A 15,532-nucleotide genomic window follows, 5' to 3' on the forward strand; every position below is an offset into this window, starting at 1 on the left:
CAACCATGGTGATCTGTTCTGGTGCAGCAGCTTCAACAGCTACTTGTTGAATTATAGGCGGTTGATTCCTCTTCTCATTTGCGTTTCCAACACCGCTTCTTGTTCTGACCATTTTTGATCTATACACCGAATAAGCTGAAATTTAGATCTTCATTCACGATAGATATTCAAATCATCCTTATCACTCTGAAACGATTACATGCCAATCCTAATACCGCAGACATACGCTTAGAATCTTAAACACATAAATCTTCAGATCCGGTTCGTAACAAACCGTAGATCTGAACAAATAATATCATATATGGCAACATATAACATTTAGCACGTAAAAGCATTTTAGGCAACTTCCTCAAATTTACTAGTGATTATGTATAAAATTTAACAGACACACACATCGCAATCTCCACTTAGCATTCTAAGTTTAAGTATAGAAATCTTACAAATTCCTAGTTCGCTTAAACTAATGCTGTGATACCAACTGTAACATCGCCAAAAATCTCTGCCAGAAAAGACCGATTTCATTTATGCTTTTAAAGTAATTTCAGAGTAAATCCTTTTGATTTAAAAGAGTTCCCAAAAACAAAATATGATAAAACGATATTTAATAAAGCATTTTATTAAGAGATGCATTTTCATTATATAATCAAAACTCGGGATGTCATGTTCCGATACAGACCATAAAGCATAAACGATAGCATTACAAGTCATTCAACAAATATATACATATACAAACTTGTAAATAAAACAACTTGATGATTCCTCCATCTTATGCCCTTGCGCCACTTCCTATAATACAAATAAATTGAGTGGGTCAGGCTTGGGAGCCTGTTGAGCATATAGGGTTTTCAACCCACAATAAATAAATTATATTTAATTTCACCAACCAACAATAACCTGATTATCCATTCCTGTTATCCTCACTTTACGTCCCTAAAACAACATCTATCTCAAGCGACCTAATCTAGGATTTTCATCGGGACGGACATTACTGCTAAGGGGTTTCCTCAACAATAGATATTCTAAAGGCAACCATGAGGGGGATAGAGTACACCGGTGAACACATCGTTCACAACACCTACAGGTTATGAACCTGCTACTGTTCCACAAGACTGTCTAGAAGGAGTATGTGGTCGTTATCCATACTCCGCTGAATAACTAGGTTAACAACAACAACATCAAGGTCTCTCATCTGTTTATCACACATCAACTATCTACCCATGTTCTACCCAACATATTAGTAGATAAAAATATACATTTTTATACATAGTTTAAAAACCTGTATAGCATGCTTTAATTAATACATATTCCACATAACAGATGAGGCACACACACATAACACGTATTTCATAGAGAATAAATCAGATCTATGAGATAAAAGAGAGTGAATATACACTCACATGTATATCAACAAAATATATACACATAACATATATTTTATAGAAATTACTTCAATAATATTGTGTTGGAATGAAAATGACTACACACTCACTTGATCAGAAGATGATCGTGCAGCACTTCGGCTTGCAGAAGTAGTGTTTCTCTGTAGATCTGGAAGATCTTCACAAAAACCGGGCCCCTCGCGTGCAGGGCTTCGGCTCGGGAATAACGCTCTTCCGGATCCTCGGGGCTTCGTATCTTGCTTCGGGGCTCGGGAATATTACCGGGGCTTCAGGGTATAACGGCACGCTAAACGAGGCAAAAGATGAGAGAAAAAGGAAGAGTTTGTAAAAGAAAAAAGCTGGCTTCGCATCCCCTTTTATAGGGCTGATCCTCGGAAGTACGTTGGGCGTAACTTCGAGGTACGCGGGGCGTACTCCTCCAGAGGCGTCACTACGTGCGTCAGTGGCCCTCTACGTTATCGCATACGAACTCCGAACACTCGAGTGGTACGCTAGGCATACACCAGTACGCTAGGCGTACTTCGGATGAGTCCGATGACTCCCCTTCGTATAATATCGGATATAATAAATAAATTTAAATATTAATTATTTAATAAACTTTCAAAATTCATATCTTCTTCATACGAACTCCATTTTCGACGTTTTTTATATCCAAGCGTAGGTCAGACTACGCTCTACAACTTTCGTTTAAACTCCGTCGGCTAATTTTGACTTTATTTTTATTATTTATTTTTAAGAGGCCGAGATAAAAAACTTCGTTATAAATTCATAACTTCTTCGTCCGACGTCCGTTCTCGCCTAACTTTTCATCGTTTCGCTACTAACAACGAGATCTTCGATTCTCATTTAGATTGTTTCGGCTAAAAACCGCTCGATCTCAAATAGAGTATTCGGGCTGCATACTGCTAAGTCGAGACTTCAGACAATCATAACTTCCTCATACGAAGTCAGATTTGGGCATTCTATATATATTCGGAAACCTCGTTTCAACTACTACAACATTATCCAAAGATATCGAGTTTATTTTACACTTAAATTTTGACACTCATTTTATTCTTACTTAATCATATCACATAATTAAGCAATTAAGCACGAAACACATAATACTCAAATTATACGTTCTTATTATTTCAAATTGGGTTACAAATGTTAACCTAGACTATTACATTGCTAAAAATGGTAAGCCCATAAACACACAGGCGTTACAATTGGGTTGTTGTACATTTAGTAAATTTTTGTTAATAAGTTGATAATGATTATTTCTTGATTGATGTACAAGTATAGACTGCATAAATTTGCATTTTTTTTTATGTACATACGGTTTAGTTTTTTTAAATTAGTGTTTGTTTACTTGCCGTTTCTATTGAAAAATGGTTACTATATGTTCTTGTTTTTTGGCAAGGATATTGAAATTAGTGTTTGAATGTTGGCTTATGGATTGTTCATGTTCGTAATTTGAATATTGGATTATTTATTTCATTTAATATCCATATATTTTTAAAGAAAATAGTTGCTTAGTTTTCTAATATGTTGTTTTTCAGCATGTTTATAAAATTTTAAATGTTAAAGTTATTGTCAACTTAAAAGGATCGGGATACAACATTTGGGAAGTATTGGAGGTGCTACATGGTGCACGACACAATAGCTTTAGACAAACTGTGTTTGGTTACTTGTTAGACATCCCTTAATTGGAAGGGGACATATTAATGTTCCATAAAATCTTTCTTCATTAGATATGACCGGACACCATTTTATCACCAGATGGCATAAAATGATTATATTTTAGACTGGGGGATACAAAATTGGTTTATACCCCGGAAGAGTTTTGTTTGATAACCGGGTTTAATTTCGGCATGTATCCCAAAATCATTGGCAAAAAAGTCTCAGAAAAAAAAGCTAGTAGTAAAAAAAATGTTTATTGCATGAACGTCTATTTCCGAACCATACAAATAATTCAGTGAAAATCTGTGACTTGAAAAGTTTTATTTTAAGTCATTCTTCTTAGAAGCTACCGACGATGATGCAGGTAGAGTCTGTCTTATATACGTTTTGTGTGAAGGATTTTTGGGAAAAGAAATAAATGAATGGGTGCCGCAAGACTGGGTTTTAGTTGTACCCGATATCCTAATGATACGTTCCCCTCCGCAATTGCAGTATGTCATTCACTTGATTCATTTTATCAAATATGACTTACTTCAAAGATAAATTTCATGGAGTAATTATTACCCATTTAGAAAAGAAATTTTATTACAGACAAGTCCACTGCATTGTCTTGTTAATCAGTAAAGTTTGACTATGAATCCAAAAAGTTGAACTATAAACTGCAGACAAGTACAATGTGTTGTCTTGTTAATCAGTGAAGTTTGACTATGAAATCATTTGGTTTGACTATGAATTCAAAAAGTTGAACTACGAACTGAAAACAAGTAACAAAATCATAACAACATCTTAAAATATATAAAGCTTCATTTGTTGTTATAATCTACAAAGTATATTAAAATATTAAAGCATAGCAATATCTTATAAGATTTAATAAAAATATTATAATACATAATAAGTTAACAACTCTTCAATTAAAGTTGTTTTATATCAAAATGGCATCATAGGTTTGTGAGCAACTCGTAGAAGCACCAATATTAAATGTCGTTTCTGTAGTAGAAATTCTCGTGCGATGTTGTCACACCCCCAAACCGAAACAACGGGAACGTTCGGGGTGGAGGACGGCATATGTAGTATCACAACAATGCATCATAGTAATCAAAGTAAATACAACCATTACATTAAGATATGGATATTTACATTTGGTTTATACATTGTTTGTATACATCAAAAGTATAACAAAATATAAAAGACATGACTCTATACATTCCGTCTTCTCAAAATCCTGCGTGAGTACCTGTATACTGATTTCCTGAGAATACAAACAATTTTGAAAGAGAATCAACATTAAGCTGGTGAGTTCATAAGAATGTTTTTGTAGTGAAAACCTTTCAATGAATTCGGTAAAAATGTTTGTATGCTTCCCAAGAAAATCCAATATTTTCTAACATATATGTTTGTTATTGTGTTTTTGTAGTAGTGTATAATGTATTAGTTCGTATGCCTGGTTACCACCAGCTGTATTGTATATCGTTGTTTTGAATGAAAAACCCTTTGCATGAAAACCCTGGCTATTACCAGTAATGTACAGAATGTTCTATTTGAAAACCCTTGTTACCACTAGTATGTATAATAGTTTCATTACTTAAAATAAAACCATGTCTTGTACCCCCTGGAATCCTCCAGTAGTGTATTGTAGTTCTATTAATCAGAATAAAACTAATGAAGAATGAAATCCCGTAAACAAAGGTTAGTTAATACTATTATGAGTCGTATAACCATGCTTGATATGACCTAAAGACCTTTACAACGTTCTTCAAGTGCCGAATATATGATATTTGTCACCCCAGGTATGCCTGCCTAACTGTATCTAGCAGTTCAGGTGTAGGATTGTCAGTCCCGAATAGATCTATTCACAAATCTCAGACTCTCCCTCCGGGAGACTCTGGTTATACTATGATAGGATTTAGTTTAGTACACCAAAGGGTACAGTTTTGAAGTAGAGTCTCACAATTCTATATAATCTAGTTTATATACCGTGTGTTGATGTATTGTATTAACCCTTGTGTATACTTTATCAAGTAATAATTATACTTAAATAATTATGTAATAAAGTATACTTATTACCCGAGAATGTCATAAACTAAGTTTGTCATAGTTTATATGTTTAACAATGTATAAACTCTAACTTTGTAATGCTATATTTTGAAATCCCAAACTTTACCTATTATAGTTTGTATGAATATTATGTATTCGGTTCATGAATTGATCTGAAAACTATGAAATTTAGTAGTAAGTTGAAAATGTCCCTTATGCTCAGCCTAATACAAAAGGGATAAAATATCTAAGTATTCTATGAAATGTGGAAACCGTATGACTATATTCATTGCATCAGTTTTAAGTGTTTAGAAATTCCTTTGTATAAATTCACAGATCATTTGAGTTTGGCTTGTACCCTTCCCTGAAAAAATTATAATCACAAAAGTATAGGGGTTGAACTCACTGTTAGGTGCATGAAATGTCGGACAACGAAACTGGAAATGAAGACCCCCGGATTGATATACGCGGCACATAACGGGATCCTAATAATAATTAAATACATATATGTGTTTTACTAGTGAAACCATTATTTATAGTGTTGGAAAACACTTGCTTTTAGTTTAGGAATGTTACCAGGACTTGATTGAATTGGGGATAGCGAGTTTTCAGTCAAGTTCACCACTTGAGGAGGGTTTAGATCCGTGAAGAGGGTTACAGCCATGAACTGTTCTCGGTTGTGAACAACCTCTTGAGGGGTTTACGACCATGGACTGTTTGCGGCCCTTGAAGGTTTGAATATTTGAAGGGTTCTAGGTCTTGAATTCAAGAACAGTGATGCTTGATTCGTCGAAAAATGCGTTTTAGATGTTCCACAATAACGTCTATAGGTGAGTCTTAATGTTTTTTGGAAGAAAAGAGGGTATTTTGGTGTTTTCGATTGAGAAGTTACATAGTTTTCGGCCAGAAAAGTATAAATGAGGTTAGAAATGACGTATACATAGGGGGGTTCATGGTCAGTAGTGGGGTCCACCAGTCGTTAACTGGTTTATGGTCGTGAATTGGTTTACGGCCGTGATTGCGTGAACCCCAGTCAGGACTATTGATTTTTCGAAGGAAACTCTAGTTTTTCGCACGATTTTTGGTTCTAACTCGTATATAAATTTAATTATATAAAACTTAAATGATTTTCCAAACCATATAAATTTAACAGAACAAATAAAAATGTGAAATTAATTTAAACGAAAAATGGCTAATTTTAACAGAAAGAGGTTCGGGTTGCCACAGACGTGCTCCACTACCGGATGCCCTTCCAGAACAATTGTTTCTCATGTGTTCTGCTTGACCAGATGCAAAACACTTTTTTTAATTGGACCCTCGCCTTGAGATGGAATGCGGTATGTGCTTCTTTTCCTGCATGGCTAACGTTTATCCATTATAGGTGGCTTAATAATCATCAAATCATCGAGGATCTCCCATTCGGATGACTTTGACAAAAGGTTTACTGATTCCTTATATGTTTCCTCAGTGTTTCGGTATAGTAAGCATTTACTGCAAACTTAGAGTAGCCTTGGTAATTGTTGATTGTTAACGCTCTTATGACATAACCTTGGTAATTGTTGACTTTTAAGTATTCTTATACCGGTTCTTTTGTCTATTTCATAAGTTCCATGGCAGCATCAAAACCATCAACTGTATACGCCCTACAAGCCTCCCAAAAAATATCTTTAACTGTCTTACTTTTCCCGTATCTAGCTACTACGTTGACATACAAATGAACACCACATATTCCGTGATGAACGTGAGGAAAAATGTTGGCAACGGATGAGCATGAGGAAAAATGTTGGCAACGGATGGTAGCATTAGATATAATTGTAAGCTCCTTCGTATTGCATATGCAATCAAGTAGTTTTTGAAAAAACCATGTCCAGGAATCTGTACACTAATTTTTGCATATACCATATGTACTCGGTAATATTTGATTTTATCCATCCTTAATAACTACAAGTAACATGGTATCTTTGAAGTCGCCCTTTAGGTGGGCTCCATCTACTACAAGAGTAGGTTTATAAAAGTTAACAGAAACGCGTACTTACAATACATTGTATATCTATTCAAATAAAACAAAATAAAAATAATAAAATAATAAAATATAATAATACTAATTGAGCAACCAAGTGTGAAATAGAAAAACTCAAACCAATCATCACCATCTGTTTGAATATGTGTCACCGTACCCGGATTATGTTTGACCAAATTGTGGAAATAACTGAAAGTTTGGTAAAATAATCCTCTTTCATTCCTCTTAACGATAACAATACATATTGCTTCGCATAACAAGTGTGATGGTATGATTTCATAGATGTTTCAAACTGAAAAGGTGGAGATTGTGTTTTTTAGAATAAGACAAAAGTAAATTATTTGTTTTACTTTGTGTTTCAGTATTTTATTTTATTGGAAGTCATTTAACATTGGTTTTGAACATAAGATCCCCATTTTTGCTTCATGTCAAAAAAACAAAAAACAAACGTTGCTATTTAATGGAAAGCCTTTTTGTGTTCAGGACACAACATATAACTAAGTAAAAATACGTTAATATGACATTTTCTATACGTTAAAATACGCAACACGAGAGGATATAACACATAGTTAGATTCGAACCTTAAAGAGTTAACCCCACAAGCGACAACAGCAAAGCCTAGAACTGGAAATGAAGGAGAGATGAAGATTCGACGATGGCCGATGTTTCAATGGAGGGAGAAAATTGGTCCAACTTCCAATATTTTAATCAAATTTAAAGTCTATATTCCATAGACCACAGTCAACGGCTCCAACTAGGTAATAAATTACTAACTTTTTTATATAGTTTTATTGCATCCACTAATGCCACTACCCTTAAAAAAAATGATGTCCAAAACGTTAAGCACTCATCGTCATACTTGTAAATTTCATAATGGTTAGTGGGATGTAGGGTTTGTAATTTGTACAACTCGCGTCGAATTGTTCTAAACTTAGGACTTCTTCAAAGCTTCAAAGCTTATAAATTGATTCGTCTTCCTTGTACGATTTTAACTAACTATGTCAGGAGGAGAAGTTCCAACACCTAACAACCATGATACACAACCACCACCTTCTTCTTCCAATTTCTCAATTTCTCAAACTGAAATCCAGGACGCCATTTCTGCCATTCAAATGTACGTTTTTTCACCCTTTAATCATCCTAGAAAACTCAAAAGTTTAAGCAAAGAAACACACAAGGAGAGCCACTAGCTATGTTTGATAACTGATTTGTTTTTGGTTTTTTATTTTTTACGTGATTAGCTAATTATTGTTAATATATAAACATCAGAAAGTTTCAACAAGGACGAATTCACCAGGGGAATGATCAGCGTCCCTCAAGTCCTAACCATGTTATGCATGAATCTTCATCAACAAATTCTGACATCAATTTACTCGTAAATGATGCTACATTTCAGGTGCCTAATCTTATGTAGATATGTTGGTTTTGTGCTTATATTTTCGTAATTTTGGTAAAATTAATAAACTTTAATAACTTATATATTGATTTTTTTGTTAGGGAATAGTGCAATCGATAGCATCGGATATAAGATTGCCGGAAGCCATTTTGATGAATGAAGAGTCACTAAGAGATTTTCTGTGCTCCATTTTGAATACTCAAAGCTCATTGCAGGACACGGGTAAGTTTTGTTTCCCTTTGTAATTTTATAAAATGAAAAACTATTATCAACTTAAATGAGCAATTTTAACAAGCTGCTTTATTTTAATTTATTTGAAAACGTTGATAACTTATTTAAATGTGTTTATGAGACATGAAAATTAACTAGCTTACCTTCGTTTATAGCTTATTTAAATGTGTTTATTAGACGTGGGAACAAAAGTTACCTTCTTAGTCATGTTTTAACTTTTTCACCTATGAAATTGATCTATCCAAATAAGTTACAATATATTTGCAATTATATATTTTATGTGGATGAATTATTTTTTCAAATAGGAATATCATCTCTATCAAAAACCACACCAAAAATCATAAGATGGTACCCATGTTTTTATATTTTCACTGTCAGTAACCTAAATATCGATTTACGCATTTACCTTTTTTTTTTTTGATATTTTTATACGTATATGCAACTTATAATTTATTACAACTTATCAATTATTACGTTTAGAAATCACATAATTTAACTTAAACATTTCCTACGTAAACTCCATTTTGCTACCCCATTTTCATTATTTTGGTTAGTAGAGCATCTTATTTTAATCTTATTATAACATTGAATTTAGAAAATATATCGAATTGTAGCAATGTTATTTAAATACAAAACATGTGCTATAACTTAGATAAGTTGAAGTAAAATGTTTAAGAAGATAATAAAAAATGAGTACAATTATATTTTTGGTGTATTTTTTAACGTGTACAATGTTCAGGAAAAATAATATAATATTGCAACATAAATAAGTGAAGATAATATGTTATAATTAACAAATACATTCCAAATAAATTAATGTAAGTTTACTATTATTTCTGGTATTTAGCTTCCGGTCAACTCTAATGCTCTAACATGATTAAAATTTATACAAATTTAACCAATTAGGACAACTTATATTTGAAAGTGGGTTCAACACGAGTAATTCGATGAAGTTGTTGATCATTTCCAATTGGGAAAATTAGAGGAAATACAACATGCCTTACTCTCTCCTTTAATTTATTTATTTGTTACGAAAAATAAACACACTTACATTTTTCCTCATAATAACAACTATACTTCTTTTCCGATATAACATTTTTTTTTTTCATCCAAAATAACAACATAATTGTATATTCTCTTACTCATAATATCACAAATTTACCCTCTTGTTTATAATAGCAACAAACTTATACATTGATACCAACATGCATAAAGTATTTTATTTAATACATTTTACCATCATTAATAAAATAAAAAAACGTGAGACCCCAACTCGACAAATTTACAATCAATTGTGTGTTTGTAATGCAGCTAACGAAGAGAATGGCAAGCAAGACCCCAACTCGACATATTGTCCGGTTACATCATTTCTTGTTACAACTTCAAAGTTAATGAAGGATAAGATTACAAAGTTACTGAAGGATGAAACTACATTGTTACTGAAAGATAAAATTACAATGTTAATAAAAGATATAATTACGAAGTTAATGAAGGATCATATTCCAAAGTTAACTGACGAATTCGAGAAATTCATGAAGGAAACCATGCTAGCGTCATCTGCAGATAATTCCACATCAAAACCCAATCACATATTGCTAGAAAAAGTAATCATGGCAGTCTTGGACTCGATAATCTCCGTCATAAAAAGCAGCATTGATTGACCAAACTCATATGAATATTTCCTTCAAAATAAAGTACTTTCAGAATTTTGTTAAAATATATTTATCTTGTGTGAATTTAATAGTGTCATATGCACCAAATAAAAATATAGTTTTGTTGATTTATGTATACTAAAGACCTGTTTCATGATCGAGAAGCAAATAACAATGTCCACAAAGTAAGGAATATGATGCACACGACTGAACATGAGGCTAAAGGAATAAGGCTTTTAAGAAACCAAATGAAAACGAATGGATGTTTTTTGTGTTTATTAGTTTAACTTTTAAACAATATACAGACAAACCCAAACAATAAGCAAGAGTTTTTTTTTTTTATGTTTTTTTTTTTTGGTAAGAAATTTAGCATGTTCATACTAGTTTAGTTGATAACGAAAATAAATTATCATAGACGAACATAACCACAAACAAACTTAAATCAACGAACACAAACACAAAGAAACTAAAATCAACCAACACATAAATTATCAAAAACAGTGTAATATATATATATATATATATATATATATATATATATATATATATATATATATATATATATATATATATATATATATATATATATATATATATATATAGATAGATATAGATATACACACATACGTTATTTTGTTTTACTAACTATTGTGTGCCAGATTGCACAAATCTCGATCAATGGATGGAATTAATCAATTGACATGTTTTTGAAGGTGTAAGATATTACAATGGGATAACATGTACTATATAATCAACATTTACTAACTGTTGTGTGCCAGAATGCACAAATTTGGACCAATGGATGTAATTAATCAATAGACATATTTTGCGGATGTATGATATTACAATGGGATAACATGTACTATATAATCACACATTTACTAACTGTTGTGTGCCAGAATGCACAAATTTGGACCAATGGATGAAATTAATCAATAGACATGTTTTGAGAGTGTATGATATTATAATGTGATAACATGTACTATACAATCATATAAATTTTAGCAAAATTGTATTTTAGACAATTCATTACATTTATAAAAAGGAAATCTCCAATAAAGTCCTAAAATTTTGGCCCAGTTTACGTTTTAGTCCTAAACTAATTTTTGTTTCCGAAAAAATCCTAAAAACCGGCAAAAGTATGCATTTTGGCCCTTTTTGACCGGTTGGAACCGATAACAAATTAATTTGGGACTATTTCATAAATTTATCTAAAATATTTGGACTATTTCACAAAATAACCCAAAATATCGGGACTTTTCTGCAAACAAAAATCATATTATTATTATTATTATTATTATTATTATTATTATTATTATTATTATTATTATTATTATAAACAAGTATACTAATTTTTAAATTTATTATTATTAATATTTTTAATAATACATATAAATACACTTAAATAAAAAATATATTATTCAAATTATTTAAAGGTGAAGGTGGTGGTGATGCTAATGCTTTAAGCATTGAAATCATGAATATCTGATTGTATGTCTTCACTTTGTATATGATTATTTCACATTTCTTATTATTGTTTTCAATTCAACATATTAACACTTAACAATTTAAAAGAAGTTTCATATTTGTAAAATTATTATAAATAGTTTAAGATAAAATGATTTCTCACTTTGTATATAAAATTTCTTAAGGTAGAATGATTTCTTTTAAAATCCAACAGATCCACAATAAATATTTACATTGGTAGCCCATATCAAAATTCAAAAATATTAATTAAAATATCTTATTTAATAGAAAGTAATATGACTAGTTTTGCTTTATCACACTATATCTGCTATGTTTCAAAAAAACCATAACGATAAAGTAATAAAAAAGAGCAACACACATGTTGGTAATTTGAATACTTACACACAAGACATACATGCATATCACATGCTCACTATTTGTAAACAATTTGAAAAATCAGTATTCTTTTAAATTGTTAAATGTTAATATTCTGAATTAAAAAAAAATAATACTAACAAATGTGAAATGAGCATATAAAAAATTAGAATATACAAACTGACATTCATGATTTCAAAGCTTAAAGCATTACCATCCGCTCAACCTTCACCTTTATAAAATGTTTTTAATATTATTTTAATTTAAATGTATTTATATGTATTATTAACAATATTAATAATAACAAATTTTAAAATAGTATACTTATTTATATTTTTAATAATAATAATAATAATAATAATAATAATAATAATAATAATAATAATAATAATAATCATAATAATAATGATGATAATAATAATAATAAGGTTTTTGTTTGCACAAAAACCCTAATATTTTTTGTTTTTGTAGAAAAATCTCGATATTTTAGGTCAATTTATGAAATAGTCTCAAATTTTCCTAAAACAAAAGGGTCAAAATGCAAACTTTTGTCGGTTTTTAGTATTTTTTTCGTAACAAAAATTAGTTTAGGAATAAAACATAAACCGGGCTAAAATTTTAGGACTTTATTGGAGATTTCCCTTTATAAAAGGAAAATTTGAGATTTTTAGGGATGATTAATTTTTCTAATTTTAAAAATCTGAATTTTTTTAATTAATTCAATTTTAATTGTAACGTGATTTGTATATATAACTAATTTTACTCTGTTAGAATATTTTTTTTCTTAGAATGATGTTGTTTCAGAGTTTTATTCTATTAGAATATTATTGAAGAATAACGACATTCTTGAATCCGATGTTGAAAAATAACAACATTCTAATATATATTCTTATACATCCAAACTTAAATACAAATTCATATATATTCTTAGAGGTTAAAAGTCTTATACATTTTAATATAATTATACATATTCTAAATGAATGTCATTAAAAATGAATAAAATTCTTAATAATTATCAACATTCTAAAATTGTGAATATAATCAAACATTATTCATTATTCAAGTTCTTTCTATTAGGTCTTCAACGCAATGATAGCAACTAATGCAACCCCATTCATCTTGTCAAACAGTTATTAAAGAAATGCACTTAATCTTCTTCAATGGACCAAAGAATCGACTTGAGTCCACCTATTCTTACGAAAATGTGATGTATTATCAAGAATGTAATTCTTCAACCCATTCTTCCAACCATTCCTATCACAAATAAAACAAAAACTAAGAATCGTTAAAAGCATGTTACTTACAATCCCTATCAATTAATATATTATGGAAGATTACATAAAATATGATAAAATACATAGAATACATTTTGGCAGAATACATTATGGCAGAATACATAGAGTACATACAACTATTTTCTTATTCCGGTAACATACTAAGCAACACACATATTAAAAATCCACTGAAATTCGAAAGCAAAATCCACTTTGCCAAAACTCAATCAAACAATATTGAATCGTGTGGGAACAAGAAATGCAAAATCTATCTAATTTAATTTAATGCCAACAATAAAAGAGCAGTGAAACGAGATTGAAGAAATCAATGTAATTCCAAACTTAATCCAAATCAACTAGCATCAACCTATTGTTATGAAAAGGGCATCCAATCCAATCTAAATTAAGTTATATATTTCTGAAAAGAATAAGGAATAAAACGAAGTAAAAAATAAAAGATTATTAACCATTTTTTCATTGAGGCATTTTATCGAACACATGGAGGCCATGACAGAATCATATTAAGCAAATCAGACAAGTACTAGAGATGGAATATCTAATCAAGACCACTGCTCTGTAACAGAAAAAAGAAGACAAAAAGAATTTCAAGTCGTACAAGATTATGTATATAACCCAATGAAAATCATGATAACAGTTTCATGTTTCTGTCATGTTATTGTCACAGCCATGGACACAAATCAAAAGTGATGAAAACTATCTAATTAAATTGTTATATCTCATGTTTGTCATTGATTCCTGACAATCATATTTGTTCTGAGATTCAAGTTGTAATTTGTGAAAGAAGAAACAAATGTTTTGACGTTCTTCATGGAGTAAAAAACCCTAACATTCAAATAATTTAGAGATTACTAGATTATTGACAAACCTTTTTGTTAGACTCGTCCTTGAGTCGTTCAGTAGTTGATTCACTACAACGAGATTCGGAAATTGTAGCAGGAAAATGACCTAATCCAGCCAAAGCTTCCGCCGCCTCCAAATAGAGAGGAATAAGGTTTTGAGAAGGGATACGTGATTGCAAGTTTTGTAGTGTTTATTCCCTTATTTTAGAATATATTAATTGAATTATTCATTTACCATAATTAAATATACTAAGATTACCATTATACCCTTATTTATTTATTTAATTATTTTATTATTTCCTGTATTCGCATTAGTACATACATGCACATAATAGTTGTCAGAAACATTTGAACATATATATATATATATATATATATATATATATATATATATATATATATATATATATATATATATGGAAAAATTCAATAAAGATCAATTATTAATTAAGGAATCAAGGAACCAATCCGAAACGTCGAAATTTAAAGTGATAAATGACAAAAGGAAAGTTGTAGACTTTTACAATAGACGCACAAGCATCGGATTATAACAAAACTCAATTTTTTTTTTGTTTAAAATTCTTTTTAGGTCATGTTTTTTATCGAAAAAAACTAAATATACAGTTATTCACGATTTTTCGTACTATTTCCATAAAGATCAATGATGATATATAAAAAACAAATTTTTATTTCCGAAAAAAATCCACTTTATTTTCTTTGTTGAAAAGTTAAGGTTTATTTTTTTATAGATAAAACTAATAAATATATCAAAATTCATACTTTTTTTTTGTATTTTTTAAACATAGATTCATATTTATGTTAAAAAAATGATATTTCTGTTCAGATTGACATTGTGAACATTTTCAGATTCACTGTGTATAATAGAAAGTCAGATTCACATTGTGAATCTGAACTGATTAAACTTTTTTACATTGTGAATGTTAATAATTGAAATATTTGCAGTTTAGATTAACAGAGTAAATCTACACAGGTCGTTTTTTTTAACCTTCTCAAATTTACAGTGGGCATAATAGTAAGTCAGATTCACAATGTGAATATGAACTGATCGAACTTTTTCACATTATGAATGTTAAAATATTTACAGTTCAGATTCACAGTGTCAACCTACACTATTAGAGGTTTTTTTTATAGTCGTTTTTG

The 15,532-nt window shown here is 30.3% G+C and overlaps 1 protein-coding gene across 1 annotated transcript; it reads left to right on the top strand.

The window, feature by feature from the left end:
• The first annotated feature begins 8,046 nt into the window (after positions 1–8,046).
• Positions 8,047–10,616, top strand: LOC145033906 (uncharacterized). Its single transcript, XM_078982388.1, has 4 exons — positions 8,047–8,230; positions 8,386–8,512; positions 8,614–8,734; positions 10,055–10,616. Exons 1-4 carry the CDS (start codon positions 8,115–8,117, stop codon positions 10,402–10,404), a joined length of 714 nt encoding a protein of 237 aa, XP_078838514.1. The 5' UTR covers positions 8,047–8,114; the 3' UTR covers positions 10,405–10,616.
• The last annotated feature ends 4,916 nt before the right edge of the window (positions 10,617–15,532 follow it).

The sequence above is a fragment of the Lactuca saligna genome, chromosome 3 (genome assembly GCF_052625555.1).
Source record: "Lactuca saligna cultivar CGN05327 chromosome 3, ASM5262555v1, whole genome shotgun sequence".
Taxonomy (NCBI): Eukaryota; Viridiplantae; Streptophyta; class Magnoliopsida; order Asterales; family Asteraceae; genus Lactuca; species Lactuca saligna.

Coding starts and splice junctions, on each gene's coding strand:
- LOC145033906 (XM_078982388.1), top strand. CDS start 8,115: ATGTCAGGAGGAGAAGTTCCAACACCTAACAACCATGATACACAACCA. Junction 8,231..8,385: donor GCCATTTCTGCCATTCAAAT/GTACGTTTTTTC, acceptor TATAAACATCAG/AAAGTTTCAACAAGGACGAA. Junction 8,513..8,613: donor TAAATGATGCTACATTTCAG/GTGCCTAATCTT, acceptor TTTTTTTGTTAG/GGAATAGTGCAATCGATAGC.